The 15,984-nt window shown below is 48.1% G+C and overlaps 1 protein-coding gene and 1 long non-coding RNA gene across 9 annotated transcripts in view; both read right to left on the reverse strand.

Moving 5' to 3' along the window:
* The window catches only part of KIAA0319, a 98,613-nt gene that overhangs the window by 12,639 nt on the left and 69,990 nt on the right, over window positions 1-15,984 (reverse strand). For 7 of the 8 annotated variants that reach the window (XM_082731462.1, XM_082731467.1, XM_082731464.1 and 4 more), the window contains 4 exons: window positions 11,973-12,096; window positions 5,389-5,540; window positions 3,465-3,603; window positions 2,680-2,839 (listed from right to left, as the gene is read on the reverse strand). In XM_082731462.1, the coding sequence (XP_082587588.1) occupies window positions 2,680-2,839; window positions 3,465-3,603; window positions 5,389-5,540; window positions 11,973-12,096 (575 nt within the window). The remainder of the gene's footprint in view (window positions 1-2,679; window positions 2,840-3,464; window positions 3,604-5,388; window positions 5,541-11,972; window positions 12,097-15,984) is intronic. The other variant, XM_082731466.1, reaches the window with a different exon arrangement.
* LOC309865245 lies at window positions 14,154-15,957 on the reverse strand. The gene is made up of 2 exons (XR_014312000.1): window positions 15,693-15,957; window positions 14,154-15,485 (listed from the first exon to the last, which is right to left on the reverse strand). It is a non-coding gene; the product is annotated as an uncharacterized lncRNA (long non-coding RNA).

Consider the following 15,984-nt stretch of genomic DNA (forward strand, 5'->3'; position numbering starts at 1 on the left):
CTCTGCTGTGTTTGCTATAAATGACACACCACGAGGCGCGCCGTGTCCTGCTTCTTCCAGCGAGCATGCGGTGTTCACGGTTTATCCGTGTCGTTCTGTGCACCATGACTTCCTTCCCCTTGATGCCAAACCCTAGTCCGTTGTACCGACATCCCTCACTGAATTTACCCATTCAGCCACTGATGACATTCACACTGTCTCCCCTTTTGGGCTGTACGGATTCGGCTGAATGTGTAAATGTTGGTGTGCAAGTTTGTGTGCAAACACACACTGATCGTTTCTCTTGGGTACGGACCTAGGAGTGGAGTCGCCGGGCTGCACAGTAACTATTCAGCACGGGTTTCTACACCGGCTGCCCGGCTCTGCATTCCCACCAGCAATGCAGAGAGTTCCGATTTTTCCACATGCTCACCAGCGTTTGTTCTGGTTCGTCTTCTGGATTAGAGCCATCCCAGTGGGTGTGAGGTGCTTCTCAAAGGGGTTTCACTTTGCATTTCCCAATAGCTCAGGATCCAGAGCACCTTTTCATGTGCTGATTAGCCATTCCTAAGTCTTCTCTGGAGACCTTCCTATTCAAATCTGTACTGGTTTTCAAGGTTGCCATTAAAAGTACCATGAACTGGAGAGCGTATCACAACAGAAGTTTATTTGTAGTTCTGGGCCTTGAAGCTCAAAATCAAGGTGTTGTTAGGGCCATCCTGTCTCTGCAGGTGCTAGAGGAGAACATGTCCCACACCCCTCTCGTGGCTCTTGATGGTGGGCGCAGATCTGTGCTTGCCGAGGCATCCACCCCACCTCTGCCTCTGTTGTCACGTGGTCATCTCCCTGTGCGTCTGAGTCTCTTCTTATAAGGACACAGTCACACTGGGTGAAGCACCCACCCTACAGCAGTATGACCAGATCTCAACTATCTCCGTCTGCAGAAACCCTGTTTCTGCAGAGGTTCCCACAGGTAGTAGAGGTCAGGATGTAAATGTAGCTTTTGAGGAGACACAGCTTTTGAGGAACCTACAAGTGCTTGTAGCATGAAAGACTGCTGGATTTTATCAAATGCTTTTTTCTGTGCCTACTAAGATGATCGTATGGCTTTTATCCTTTATTACAGGACAAAAGGGTTTATTACATTTATTGACCTCCCCTGCATGCCTGGAAAAAATCCCACTTGGCCATGTGTCTACTTCTTTTAATACGTTGCTGCACACAGTTTCTAAGTATTTTTTTGAGTATTTCTGCTTCTATATTCATAAGGGATATTGGTCAGTAGTTTTTTTTTTACACTTGGGAATGACTCTGGTTTTATTTTTAGTTGTTTTTTTTTTTTTTTTTTAAGATTTTTATATACTTGAGAGAACGAGCAGGGGAGAGGGGCAGAGGCAGGGGGAGAAGCAGACTCCCCACTGAACATGGAGCCCAGCGTGGGGCTCGACCCAGTACCCCTGGGGTCACAACCCAAGCTGAAGGCAGACATTTCACTGACTGAGCCCCCCAGGTGCCCTTCTGTCTGGTTTTCATATCAGAGTAAAAACTGGCCTCCCAGAATGAGTTAGAAAGTATTCCCTCCTCTTCTATGTTTTCGAAGAACTTGTGTAAGTGGTGGTAAATCTTTAAATGTTTGGTAGAATTCACCAGTGAAGCCATCTGGTCCTGGGCTTGGTAGGAAGTTACTGATTCCTAATTTAATCTCTTCACTTGCTACAGGTCCGTTAAGATTTTTCATTTCTTCTGGAGTCAGTTGGTCTAGTTGCTTCTTTCTAGGACTGCATCCATTTCATCCAGGTTAACTAATTTGCTGACATGCAATTGCTCATAGAATAATTCTTTTTATTTCTATGTGGTTGGTAGGGTTATCCCCTTTCATTCCTGATTTTACTAATTTGAGTCTTCTCTATTTTCTTGGTCAGTACAGCTAAAGGTTTATCAATTCCATTGATTTTCCTGGTCAGTCCAGCTAAAGGTTTATCAATTCCATTGATTTTTCAAAGAAATAGCCTCTGGTTTTGTTGACTTTCAGACTTGTTCTGTTCAATGTTTAATATTTTGTAAGTAAGGGAAATGTGTGATTTGTTTTGATAGAGTTCTATGAAAAAACACAATTTTCCTTTAACTTGGTATTTTTCTAAGTCAACTTCAGTTGCCCAGAAAACAACTCAAACAGAGTGGCTGACCTAACTGACGGGTTTTCTGCGAATGGGAGGTTTTCTTTCCCATATTCTTTCTCTTCTCCCACCTTCCCCACTACTCATAGACTGGACAAGCATTCAAAAATAAAAGCATAATTAAATAGATAAATCTTATAAGAAATAAAGGCCGGAGGTTTAGCCTCCTAGACTCTCAGAAGACAGCAGTGGTAAGCAAGGCTCCTCTCAGGCCGAGAGAAGCCTCAGTCCTAGAACGTGGGGCAGAGATGAAGCTGGCTGTGAGACACGCTCTGTGTCAGCCATCCGCATGACCTCCAACGACAGCAGAGTTAAATGACCAGTTCCGGCTGATGTTTGCTAACTCCTTCATCTGGTACATGCTCAGTCAACATTTACTGAGACTTGTAGGAGGGACCTGGAATGACACTGCCCTTCTGGCTGCCCTTTGAGCAGAAGAATGTATGGATGAGATACAAGTGTGTGCAAAACAACAAGCAAAGGAAACAAACAGGATCCTGCCAGACAGGCGTACGGCGCACACCTGAGGTCTGAGTGGGCCTGGATCTTCTGAACCTTAACATCTGAGTCCAGCACGTTCAGCAGGGCCGCCAGCCGCCTCACGAGGGTGTCCTTCTGCTGCTCGATCAGCCGGCCCACGCCCACCTGCAGGATCAGCTCCACCAGCGCACTCTTCCTGGGGTCTGGGAGAAGACAGCACATGGGGTTTCCGCTTGGAAATCAGGATGGACAACGTAAGGAGCGAGGCCCGCACAAGGGTTTAAAGAGTTTAAAATGATCCCCAGTAACTTCTTAGGACTAAGGTTGGACTCAGTTTACCAAACAGTACAGCGGCTGCTGTCTGAGAGTGCTTTCTCCTTGTTTTACCCAAGTCTGTGTCTATTCATTTCTTCCCGGAAGATAATCAGGGGCACCTAAACAGCCTGTGGGCCACCTTGGGATCTGGGCACTGCACACTTTTCCCTTGGGCTCTGCGGTGGCAGCTGCTGCTCTAGCCACAGTGACATGGGAAATATGGGGGCCCCTCGCCGGACCTGCCCCCCTCTGTGCTCCCACACCGAAGCTCCCGTGGCCACCTCATGTTCTGACAGGAACACAGAAGTGACACGAGATCCCAGCTCACCGCTGTGGTTTGGAGGCTGAGTCTTTGGGGAGTAAACAGCGAACAGGAGGGAAAACCATGCCGTGGCTCTGGCCAGGAGCCAAAGCCAGCCCGGGGGCCACCCCACCTGGGAGGCTCCTGTCCACTGCAAAGAGCCCGAAAGCAGGCCGCCCAGATTATAGACCAGCACGTCAGCCCAGGCACACCTGGCCGCACTTCCACAGTGGCTGTGTCCGTGTCCAAGGCCCCCTGACCATCAACGACTTGCAAGCGGAACGTGTAGACGCCCTCCACCAGATTGGTAAGCTGCAGGGCTGCGCTGTGGTCGGAGCGGCCAATGACATCCTGCAAAATAACGTCAGTCGCCAGCCAACGCTCCCAACTTCGGGCCCGCTGCTGATCCCAGACCTCGGGGGCCCATCTCTTTCATGTGTGCGTGACCGTAAGGGGCAGGCTGAAGAGGGAGAGGGCCGGCGGGGCAGCGCAAGAGAGGGGCTCCTCAGCGACTCTCCCACAGAAAGCACCAGGGTGCTCAGATTCCTCAGCCGGGACGTCTGCGCTGCGCTTACAGAGGGCCGTCCGGCCATAACCAGATCGTTCAGTTCCTCCAACAGAGGGAAAAACCGCTGACATGAGGGTCAAGCACCCCTAACACAGTTTTATAATAGTCTCACCTTGGGTTCCCTCCTAATGTATCACATTTACCTTCTCAAATGCCCCAAGAGCCCAAGGAGAGTATTTCTGCTCCCGGGGGCTCCCAGCTCCGAAGAATTAGAGAAGAACCCTGGATACCCCTGGGCTGCACTTGCTAAGAGAAGGGGACCCCAAGCAAAGATAATGCGTGCTCTGAACGGAGAACCTTCATCCTGAGAAGCTAATCCCCCTTCTAGCTGAAGAGCGCTCATTCCAGAGGTGCTTAGGAAAGCGTAAAGCACATTCAGTTCCCTCCTTGTGACAATTTCCTTTATTTTTTTTAAGATTTACTTATTTGAGAGAGACGATGAGGCATGCATGCGAGAGCGGGGGGGAGGGGCAGACCGAGAGGCAGAGAAGCAGACTCTGCTGAGTGTGGAGCCCGACAAGGGGCCCGATCTCACAACCCTGAGATCATGACCTGAGCCAAAATCAAGGGTCAGACGCCTGGCTGACTGAGGCTTGCAGGCACTGCTCCCCCAGACCCCACGGCCACTTCTTTGGTGCATGTCCAAGAGTACATCTGCAACTCCGAAGTCCTTAGCAACAGCAGGAATGAAAATGCGCCTACATTTATAGCCTGAGGAGTGGAGGGATCTAATGGGGAGAAATGTCTGCCAGGAGCAAAAACTTGGGTCTGTCTGGTCTGATTAAGCATGACTAGGTTGACCTTGTCCAAGCCATGTTTCATCTCTGCATCACGCCCCCTGTACTTATGAAATGGGACTGGCAGTCCTCGGCCAACTGGTCTATCCGGCACGACGAGGAGAAAAGGAGAGAACCCACTCGGACCCAAACAGGAACACGGGGAAGCCGAGGAGCATAATGAGTCCCAGCGGAGACTCCACGTCCAAGTCCCCTGGGCTATGGTTTCCTACCCGACCCAAAGTCCAGTGGGAAAACATCAGAGAGGGCTTCAGCCTCTGTTTGAACCTAAGAGCAGCTTGCTGCCTCCAGGCCTCCGAGGAAACCAAGAAGCATAAACACCTTCGTGGGGAGCACGGAAAGGGAGATGAGGCCCCAACAGAAAAGCTGCCGAGCACTGAGCTGTGCCCAGGCCTTCACACTCATCTGCTGAAGCCCCAGCCACTGGCGTGGCTGACTGTGTTCGAAACAGGGCCCATGAGGAGGTAGTTAGGGTTACACGAGGTCACAGGGTGGGGTCCTGATTCCACGGGATTAAAGTCCTTGAAGGAGACACCCCAGAGGGCCCTCCCTCTCTGCCATGTGGGGACACAGCGAGAAGGAAGTCACCTGTGAGAACTCTGACTAGCAGCAAATCATCCTGAGCCTTAACCTTGGACCTTCAGGGCCTCCAGGACTGGGAGACATGTCTGTCTGTCCTGGAAGCCACCCAGTCTGTGGTCTTTCCTCATAGCCCCTGGAGCAGACTGATTCCGCACGATGGCAGTGGGACAACTCTGGTCAAGCACTCACCCCAGCAGCTGGGCTCTGGCCGTCCCGGACCCACAGGTAGGACACAACTCCCTGGTCATCGGTAGACCTTGAGCCATCCAAGGTAATGCTGTTACTGGGCAGCACAAGCACACGGTGGCCACCAGCGTGAGCTCTGGGAGGGCTGTTGCTTGCTGCGTCAAAGACAGCAAAAACGAAAGCAAAGAGACGGATGTGACAAGCAGGTGGCAGAAGTGGGCCATAGACCACCCGCGATGGCGCCCCCTTGCACAGGTGTAGATCCGCAGTGTCCGAGAGGCACTGCTTCCCTCATGTAGAGACTTCCTTAAAGCTGAGTTTACGGGTGGTTATAATTTCGCAGCCTGTACCCTGGGGAGGTTTCTAATACCACGACAGTTTTCCTCTTTTTGAAAAAGAGACAATGACCTTCCTTATCAGGGTCCAGAAGGTGAAAATATTTTAGTTTAAAATATATTCTGAATCATTATGTACTGGTCCACACTATCTGGCTCCAGAAATACTTATTTCTACAAGTGCCACACCTCTTAAGTCATTAAAACTTGAGTCAAAAATAATCAGGGCTTCACTCCTCCGATGGGGTGTTAAACAAGCAAGAACAAGGTAAGAGCCATTTCTGATATAATCACCTCAGGAAAGGGGGGCCCCAGAGAGAATGAGGTGCAGGGGAGGCCAGAATAAGGCACAGCTCCACTGTGAGGACAAGGGAAACTGCTGTGAGGGAAATCCTGCCTGTTCAGGTGCCCTCTGGGACCCTACGTGACCCCTTGCAAGTCAAGCAAAAGTCATGGGGTGAGGATATCCAGACGCTGATCCAAAGAAGCAAGGAGCACCCCGCCAATCAGCGGTCACTTTCCTCCAGAGAAAACAGCCCAGAGGTTAGAGCAGAGGTACCTGGTACCATTAGCAGAGTTTCCAAACTGTTCACCACACGCCCCTTCTGGGACGACTTGTGGGAAGAACCTGGTGTTAAGGACGCTTAGTTCTGCTGTGGACCACGGGGAGGCTGAAAACCAAAGAAACAGACTGCAGCAGACTGCACAAGCCTGAAACTCCTTCTGTGAGAAATGATTACGAGGCCTTCTCTCGCTTCCAGGCTGGACGAAAGCAGCCACTCCCTTCCCTGCTTACCCCCCCCCCCCATCTCGAACACTGTCAGGAGGCTCCCCAGGCACTCTCCGGGCTGTCCATCGCCGCAAATCCACTACGACCAAACTCAAGGCCCCTGCAAACCCACAGCCGCTCTTCTCTGGACGGAGGCCAGAGCACGGCGCCCCCGCCCACCCGTGCGCTGAAGTCACTGGCCCAGAGTCACCGAGACACTCACCGTCTCTCTCCCCCACAGAACCACTGAGGCCTCAAGTCCTGGGACTTCAGCTCCAAGATGTCTTTCTGGTCAATCCTTCCCCTCTGCCCTCCCTGCTGCTGACCTCCCTTCCCATCAAACCTTTTGTAAAATTCTAACCCTCTCAGGTAAAATGACATGGTGCGAGGGTTTGCTTTAAAATACTCCAACCAAACTCAAAGAAAATATGAGCGGCTAGATGAAACAAGACTGGCAAACTGCTCACAGCTGTTGAAGCTGGGTGACGGGGACATAAGGGTCCACTGAGCCTAGTTTCTCTGCTTTCACATACGGTTGAAAACGTCCACCATAAAACATCTGAAAACATCCCCGTCTCTGTCCTTTGCTAATAAAACTGCTCCAGCCTCTCCCGCCTGGCCAGCGGATGAAGGCCCCGCCTCCTCGGTCCGACACTCAAGCCTTCAGAAGCTCAGGCCCTTCCCAGCTCCCCTGCATGGGGCTGCTCTGCCGTCCTCGACTCTCTCCGTCCTGCGCACCCTCGCACAGCTCTGTGCGTCCGCACGGCATGACCCCGCGCCCCTCCGCACACGCATCCCCTCCTGCCAGCAGCCAGCATTTGCGAGCTGCCATGAGCCTTGCACAGTGACACAGAGGACATGGAAATGTCTGGAACCACGGTCCTCAAGCAGAGTGGCACGAGACTAGACAAAAGTTAAGAAACAATATGGAACTCGAAAACATCTCTGCTCTTCGACTCCCAGGGAGGAGAGAGCATAGGGCCGTCACGTCTCAAGGCCAGCGGTCACAGAAGGAGCGTGAGGCCACAGAAGGCTCACTCGACACACAAAGGAAATGCGGTTTCTCCGCAGACGGAGGCTGGACACCGCCAGTGTGTGCAGAGGAAGAACAGCGTTTTCTCGGCCGACCTCAGCTCGCCGTGTGCTGCGAACCGATCGACAGCAACGCTCCTGCACGGCCGTGCCTGAGGGTCCTGTGAGGCGGGAAAGCAGAAGGCGCCCGCCTGCCGCAGTGCCAGGACTCACCCTTCCTCACAGCCACGGTGAAGGTGCTTGTGCCGCTCAGCCCCTGGGGGTCCGTCACGGTCACACGGGAGTGGTGGGCACCCGCCCGGAGCGCCTGCGCGGCGGCTATGGCCCCATCGCGATCGTCCACCTGCCCGGCGTCGTGGCCGCTGTGGAACAGAGAGGCAGACAACAGACAGAGTGGGCACGGGGTTCTGACTACGACAGGCACGGTATCCGTGTGCTTATAAAAGCCCCCATTTTGTAGCTAAAACATAGCCTCTAGGGAGTTCTAAGATGACTTTTTATCCACTTATATGCTCTAGTTCAGGTTACAGGTCATAAGTAATGCCTACTTCAGACTGAGCCTGCAGGATTCCTAGGAAGAGGATTTGGGGGTTTTTTGTGTGTTTTTTTTTTTTTAAGAATGTATTTATCTATTTATTTTAGAGAAAGAGAAAGCGCACAGGCAGGGGGAGGGTCAAAGGGAGAGGGAAAACCTCAAGCAGACTCCACACTGAATGAGGAGCCCGACGTGGGGCTCGATCTCAGCTCCCTGAGATCATGGCCTGAGCTGAAACCAAGAGTCGGACGTTTAACTGACTGAGCCACCCAGGTGCCCCACCATTTTGTTTTTATTTTTAAATTGAGCTCTCAGTGAAATGATCTCTTAGAAACTACTCCCATTTCCTCGGAATGAAATTAGGTTAAACCCTCATCTGTCTTGACAGAGAGTATGGGAGAGTAGGGGAGGGGCCACACCAGGGGTCTCCTCCTGGGAATTACAGTGTGATCATTAAGGTCGTGGGCCCTGTCGTCAGAAAGACGCGGCTCCCCCCTTACTGTCCAGGCAAACCTAGGCTAGTGACCTCAGCAGGCTCTGACAAGCGGAGCAGATGGTCTGAGTGCAGGCAGACAGGAGGCCCCATGAGGGCCTCACACGTGTCTCCCAGCCCCTTGTGTGTCACGAAGGCACCCACACCCAAACGGCCCCATCTGCCTGGCGTGGCACCACCTCCCCCTACTGCCAGTGAACATCTACCCTGTCCGTCCACACTCCATCTACTCTTCAGCAATAATCAGCAACAGTGCTCCTGACTCCCTAGGGTGCTTGAGGTGAGTGTTTCATCTGGACCCTCCAGAGAGCAGGCAATGTTAGCCTTGGGCCTGGGGCGTGACCTCGATGGCTCAGTGGTAAGACAGCCTACCTGAGGTGCTCCCAGTGGGAGAGGGCGATGCCCTGGTCATCCGTGCTCCTGCTGCCATCCTGTGTGGTGCTCTCCACCGAGAAGATCAGCTCCTTGTCGGATCCAGGCACAGCCACCGGAGGTCTGTTGCTTTCTAGAATTATAGAAATGATGTGAAACACTATTATCTCTTTGCATGAAGCCTGTGATCTCCTGATTTCTTGCTTGAAGCAAATTATTCCTACTTGGATCAGGGGGCTACTAGAGTGTGCGGCGTCCTGGGGAGAAACACTACAGGCTCTTGGCTAACTGAGGACTTCAGTGTCTTGGGGTGAGATGGGGGGTCCAGACAGCAGGAAATATTGTTCCCTAATACATACATGTTTGGTTTTCTTAAAAGACCTCAAGGGATGCCTGGGTGGTTCAGTCGGCTAAGTGTTCGACTCTCGATTTTGGCTTAGGGCATGATCTCGGCGTTGTGAGATTGAACCCCCTATCACATCAGATTCCGCACTGAGTGGGGAGTCTGCTTGAGTTCAGCTGCCCCCTCCTCATGCATCTGTGTGCAAGTGCACTTTCTCTCTCCCTCCAACAAACAAATAAATAAAGAAAAGACTCGAAAGTCACAGAGTCAAGAGAGAAGGAAAAGGAACAGCATGGACAGATGCAGAGGAGGAGGACTGGGGACAGAGTGGGGGGAGGCAGGCAGGAATTGGAAGGAAGTGAGTCGACAGTTGCTTTTTCAAGCAGAACTTACTCCCTTTTGTCTTTGTAGCCCCAGTGCCTAACACAGGGCCTGGTAAATAATAAATGCTCAAACCATTTCAGTTAAATGTTGAACAATAGTAAATGACAGAAGGGACGCCCAGCTGGCCCAGTCGGTAGAGCACGTGACTCTTGACCTCAGGGTTGAAGTTCAAGTCCCACGTTTCGTATAAAGATTACTCAAAAATAGGGACGCCTGGGTGGCTCAGTTGGTTAAGCAGCTGCCTTCGGCTTAGGTCATGATCCCAGCATCCTGGGATCGAGTCCCACATTGGGCTCCTTGCTCCGCAGGGAGCCTGCTTCTCCCTCTGACTCTGCCTGCCACTCTGCCTGTGCTCGCTCTTGCTCTCTCTCTCTCTCTCTGACAAATAAATAAATAAAATCTTTAAAAAAAAAAAAAAAAAAAAAAAAAAGATTACTCAAAAATAAAATCTTGGGGCACCTGGGTGGCTCAGTGGGTTAAGCCTCTGCCTTCAGCTCAGGTCATGATCTCAGGGTCCTGGGATCGAGCCCCACATCGGGCTCTCTGCTCAGCAGGGAGCCTGCTTCTCCTCTCTCTCTGCCTGTCTCTCTGTCTACTTGTGATCTCTGCCTGTCAAATAAATAAATAAAATATTAAAAATAAAATAAAATAAAATAAAATCTTAGGGGTGCCTGGGTGGCTTCGTAGGTTGGGCCACTGCCTTCAGCTTGGGTCATGATCTCAGGGTCCTAGGATCAAGCCCCGCATCAGGCTCTCTGCTCAGCGAGAAGACTGCTCCCTGACCTCCACTTGCCTCTCTGTCTACTTGTGATTTCTCTCTGTCAAGTAAATAAATAAAATCTCTAAAAAAATAAAAAATTAAATCTTAACAGAAAGATTAAAAAAAGTAAAAGATACAAAGTATTGCTGATATTGATACTGGAACTGAAATGGTCAAATTTTCTGTCAAAAAGAAAGTCGCAGAGTCCAACACTGAAGCAGCTAATACTCAGTATCTGGACCACGTCCGAGCCTCACTGTTCAGCAGAGCTCAGTGGTCCCCAGTTTCTCTTGCCCTTCGAATACAACACTCACGCGACCACCACCACAAAGCTCTTGATGTGAGCCCCTGCCTCTCTCCACAGCATCTCTTGGCCTTCTGATCCCCGTGCCTCACACTCCCTCGTCCTCACTGCTTTCTCTTTCCCACCACACTCTTCCTCATTCCTCCAACTACCGAACTCCCTTTTATTCCGTGGTTTTATTCATTGTTTGCTTTGCCTAAAAACCTCTTCCCCTTCCCCTTCTCTCCCCAGATTCACCTGTCCAGCTGCAGACCTGAGCTCAGGTAAGACTGCAGGTGCCTTAAGCCCAGGTAGGTGTGTCCTTTTGCGGGCTGCAGCAGTTCTGTGTTCATCCCCTAGAAATGCACGGATCTTGTGGTTTGTTTAAGATTTTATTTATTTATTTGACAGACAGAGAGATCACAATTGGGCAGAGAAGCAGGCAGAAAGAGGAAGGGAAGCAGGCTCCCTGCTGAGCAGAGAGCAGGATGCGGGGCTCAATCCCAAGACCCAGGGATCATGACCTGAGCCGAAGACAGAGGCTTTAACCCATTGAGCCACCCAGGCGCCCCGATCTTGTGGTTTTTCAGTGGACTTCCCCATGAGCCCTGGGAGGACGGAGACCAAGTCCTTCTTGTTTAATTCCACATCCCTGGGTCTAACCACTAGCCCTTACTACATATTAACTGAATAAATAAAATAAATAAATGTATCACCTATAAGTTGAATATATTTTCAGTTGCCAGTATATTGGACAGTGACCAGCATTAGCAGCATCTTCTAGAAAACTTCTAAAGCAAAGAGCACTGTCAAGCAAAAACCTAACTACCCTTAAGGTTATTTAAATCTGCAGGAAGGCAGAGCCCTGGGTTTTCATGAAACCATTAATGAACTGGGAGCTGACCTGGAGTCAAGTGTCCATCTGGCTACAAACCATGGAGCTACCAGGCCACACATCATGACCAGAATCTTCAAGAAGGGCCTGGAGGTCTGCAGCAGAGTGGGACATGTGGGGGACTGTCTACCTGGCAAGTGGAGTCCTCGAGGGTCCCTGAGGATGTCCGTCTGGGTCTCCATGGTTTCAAGACACAGTTAACACAAGATTCCGAACCACAATAGACCTGGCTTTGTATTAAGATCCAGCTCCTCCAGCCCTGATTTTCTGATAGTTAAAGAGATTTAGAGAATTTGCCTCCAAATTTGGCTTGTCTGAAGCCCAGAAACCCAGGTGTCATTTCTGCCTTAATCTCTGGGGCCACAGCCCTCTTCCAGCTCACCCACCGGGCTGGACAGTCACAGCGACCACAGCCGTGGACTGCTGCTTTGCAGAATCCGTCACTGTCAGCTGGAATGTATAGACTCCTTCCTGCAGGGCAGACAAGTGAAGGTATGGTGTCTTGATGCCCTAAGTAATAGCAAATAGAGATGAAAAAGAAAAAAATAGTTTTAAAAAGTAAGTAGCATAATGTAATGAAAAGCGAATGCTTTTGTTAAATATGGAGATCCTGCCTGAAAAAGAAATGTGTGTGCCCCAGGAAAATGCAAACTAAAGGTCGGTGTGTATCCTCCTATGCTGCTGAAGCAATATGAATTGATCTGGACTTTTGGAGGCTCATGTGGCAACATCCAGTGCCATGGTAAATGAGCACACTCTCCCCAGGGATTCTACTTCTAACCAGCTATCCTAGAGAATGCCCGTGCACACAGGGGCCTCACACCCGGATGCCGGCAGAAGCCTTGACAGAGGAAACAGTCTAACTGTTCAGTAACAGTGGGGCACCTGGGTGGCTCAGTTAAGTGTCCAATTCTTGATTTTGGCTCAGGTCAGGATCTCAGGGTCATGAGATCAAGCCCTGTGTTGGGCTCCATACTCATCAGGGAATCTGCTTGAGTTTCTCTCTCTCTCTTTAAATAAATGCACGCATGCATATGTACATACATACATACATACATAAGTAAATGTTCATCAACAGGACATGGCCAGACTCACCATAATACACTACAATGCTAGTTTGGGGAAAGTTTAAAAGAATAAGGTAGATTTATACATACTGAAATGGAGTGGGACTCCATGCTAGGCGTGGAGCCTACTTAAAGAAAAAAAAATGTCTATAGCTTATAAATAATGAAATGCAAAGATGTCAAAGACATATCAAGCAAAAAGAGAAAGTTGCAGAAAAATGCATATAGGGTGACAGATATTTCTATGCATACATATGCATATACACAGAACACATAGAAAAGATTCTGTAAGGATAAACATTAAACTGATAAAAGTAATCACCTCCATAAGGAGACTGGGGTACGATCAAGGTGTATTTGTACTTTATCAGGAGTTAACTTTTTTTTTAAGATTTTATTTATTTATTTGACAAACAGAGATCACAAGTAGGCAAAGAGGCTGGCAGAGAGAGAGTAGGAAGCAGGCTTCTCACTGAGCAGAGAGCCCGATGCGGGGCTCGATCCCAGAACCCTGGAATCATGATCTGGGCGGTAGGCAGAGGCTTTAACCCACTGAGCCACCCAGGCGCCTACAAGTTAATTTTTTTTAACTATAAGAAGCAATTCATGAATTACTATTATAAGTAAAAATATTTTTTTCAAACTCTTAAGACAATAAAATTTTTCAATAAGATTTTTTTTTCAATTGAGTATATAATAGCTACACTTGTCTCCAGGTTAATAACCTTTCCCTTTGTTGCTATTGTGTTGCTGTTGGTAACATTTCCAATTACTGCTTATGTTTGAGATTCATGGCATCATGGAAAAAATTTTTAATTGTAAATCCTATTATTATTTATTTATTTTTAGAAATCCCAAGATTGTCTAAAGATAAATGTATCTGCATATATTTGCTAAAGGTTTTAATGGAAAATTGAAAAAGAAAACTGATAGAAAATCAATTGCGTTATCACAAGGGGAACTTGTGAATCTTGAAATACACGCTTTTAAGAACTTAGAGAAGGTGATTTTCCTTACTTTGAAATAAAGCAAAGTATTTTGCTATGAAAAACTCCACGAAATTATAATTTCCTAGTACTTACTTCACAATTAATATGGTTACATAAATGCTTATGCACACAGTACAGGGAATGTTGTGGCAAATGGGAAGCGGGCAGACTCACACACATCCCCAAACACCCTCAAAGCCACCATACCCTCCAGGTAATAGCAGTGAACTTCCCCCAAGTCTCAGCAGGACGCCCTGCATGATGTTTAGACTAAGACTCCAGTTTACAGAGTCATTTTGGTGACTGCCCCAGCTAATAAAAAGATCACTCCTTTTAACATCATTGTCGATCAGTCACAAGGCAATGACCTTGCTACTGTGGATAATCTTAGAGTGTCTGCTGCAGAAGGGTAGGTGTGGAGCAGCTCAGACACATGTCAGGCAGACATGGATGAATTCTGGGGGGTGAACTTTGGGCACACAATTCTCAAGAACTAAAGGAAAGAAAACTCTGGTTTTTAAAAAATTTTATTTATAAGTAATCTCCACACCCAATGAGGGGCTCTAATGGACAACCTTGAGGATTAAGAGTCACACGCTCTTCCAAATGAGCCAGTCAGGTGCCCCTGGACTATTCTTTTAACCAAGGAAATACAAAATATCCCATCCTTCTGTTTTGCAATCAAAGCCCTCTGAATCAGAATTCGTAGCCCAATAGAAGCAAACAACACATACCACAACCCTTAGGCAGAGGTGGACACTACAACATGGCCCTCAAATTCCATAAACCCAACCAGTCATTTTAAATTCATCATAATTGCAAAACACTGTCCAGAAACATCAGAAAGTAAAGTAGGTAAGCGTTCGTGGAATATCTGACTTCATCTAAAATTTTAACAAGAAAACTGATGTTGGACAGATGAGATGGAATTTGGAGAAGTACAAGGTGGCAATATAACATTCTACCTTTTTCCCATTAAACTTCCAAATAATAACCTGAAACTAACATAACGCTGTATGTTACCTGGAATTAAAATACAAACAAAAGGGGTGCCTGACTGGCTCGGTCAATAGAGCATGAGACTCTTGCTCTTTGAGTCGTGAGTTCAAGCCCAGGTGTAGGGCTTAGATACACACACACACACACACACACACACACACATAAAATAACCAAAAAAAGAATAAAATGAAAACTGTCAAATAATAGAACAACTTAAAAATAGCAAGGTGGTTAGCAAAAAAACCCAAATAGTCTGGCCATCACCAAAAGAAGCAAATAGCTTATACACAGTTATGTGCACACATACCACTCATGGCAAAAGTGTCTATGATAGGTAGTATGTCTTTAGACAAATATTTTTAAGATTTGAGCAAATTAAAATTTAGATACTAAAAGCTCTTTAAAAGAAATCACTAGACCCAGAAACTTCTGGATCTATTTTAGAAATGAAGTTTCTAATAATGTGAGAAACAAAATAAGGAAAATTCCCTGATGATAAAGTTTATGTTGGATTATTTCTAAATCTTCTCCTAATAATAAAATAATATTTCTGAAAAAAATAATATTATTTCTCTAGCAAATGTTGGGTCAGACTTGCTCCAAACTAGCCTCAAGATCAAGCTATCAACACAGGATCCACTTAGTTTCTATTCTGTGCTAATAGAGAATAGGTGAGGGGGAGGATGTTCATTTGGAATCTATGACTTTTAGGTGCTCTTCTAACAGCTGTAATCAAACAATCTTATAAAACATATTTTCTGGATCTATACCACATAACAATAATTTAAGTAGATAGGAAGGTAGATAGATGTGTAAACAGTTTTAAATGGATGGACAGGGACGCCTGGGTGGCTCAGTTGGTTGGATGACTGCCTTCGGCTCAGGTCATGATCCCGGAGACCCGGGATCGAGTCCCGCATCAGGCTCCCAGCTCCATGGGAAGTCTGCTTCGCTCTCTGACCTTCTCCTAGCTCATGCTCTCTCTCACTGTTTCTCTCTCAAATAAATAAATAAAATCTTAAAAAAAAAATAAATGGATGGACAGATGTACAGATGGATGGATGGTTGGTTAGATGAGTAGGTAGGTGGATGGGTTGATAGCTAGATCGATGGATGGGTAGTGGGTGGGTGGGTGGATGGATGGATGGATAAATGGATGGATGGGTGGTGGGTGAATAGATGGATGGATGGTTGGATAGATTGGTGGGTGGGTGGATGGATAGATGGATGGGTGGGTTCATAGATGGGTAGGTGGGTGGATGAATGGATGGATGGGATGGGTGGGTGGATGGATGGGTAGATAGATGAATGGGTGGGTGGGTAGATGGATGAATGGATGGATG

This window comes from Mustela nivalis, assembly GCF_964662115.1.
Source record: "Mustela nivalis genome assembly, chromosome: 5".
Lineage (NCBI taxonomy): Eukaryota > Metazoa > Chordata > Mammalia > Carnivora > Mustelidae > Mustela > Mustela nivalis.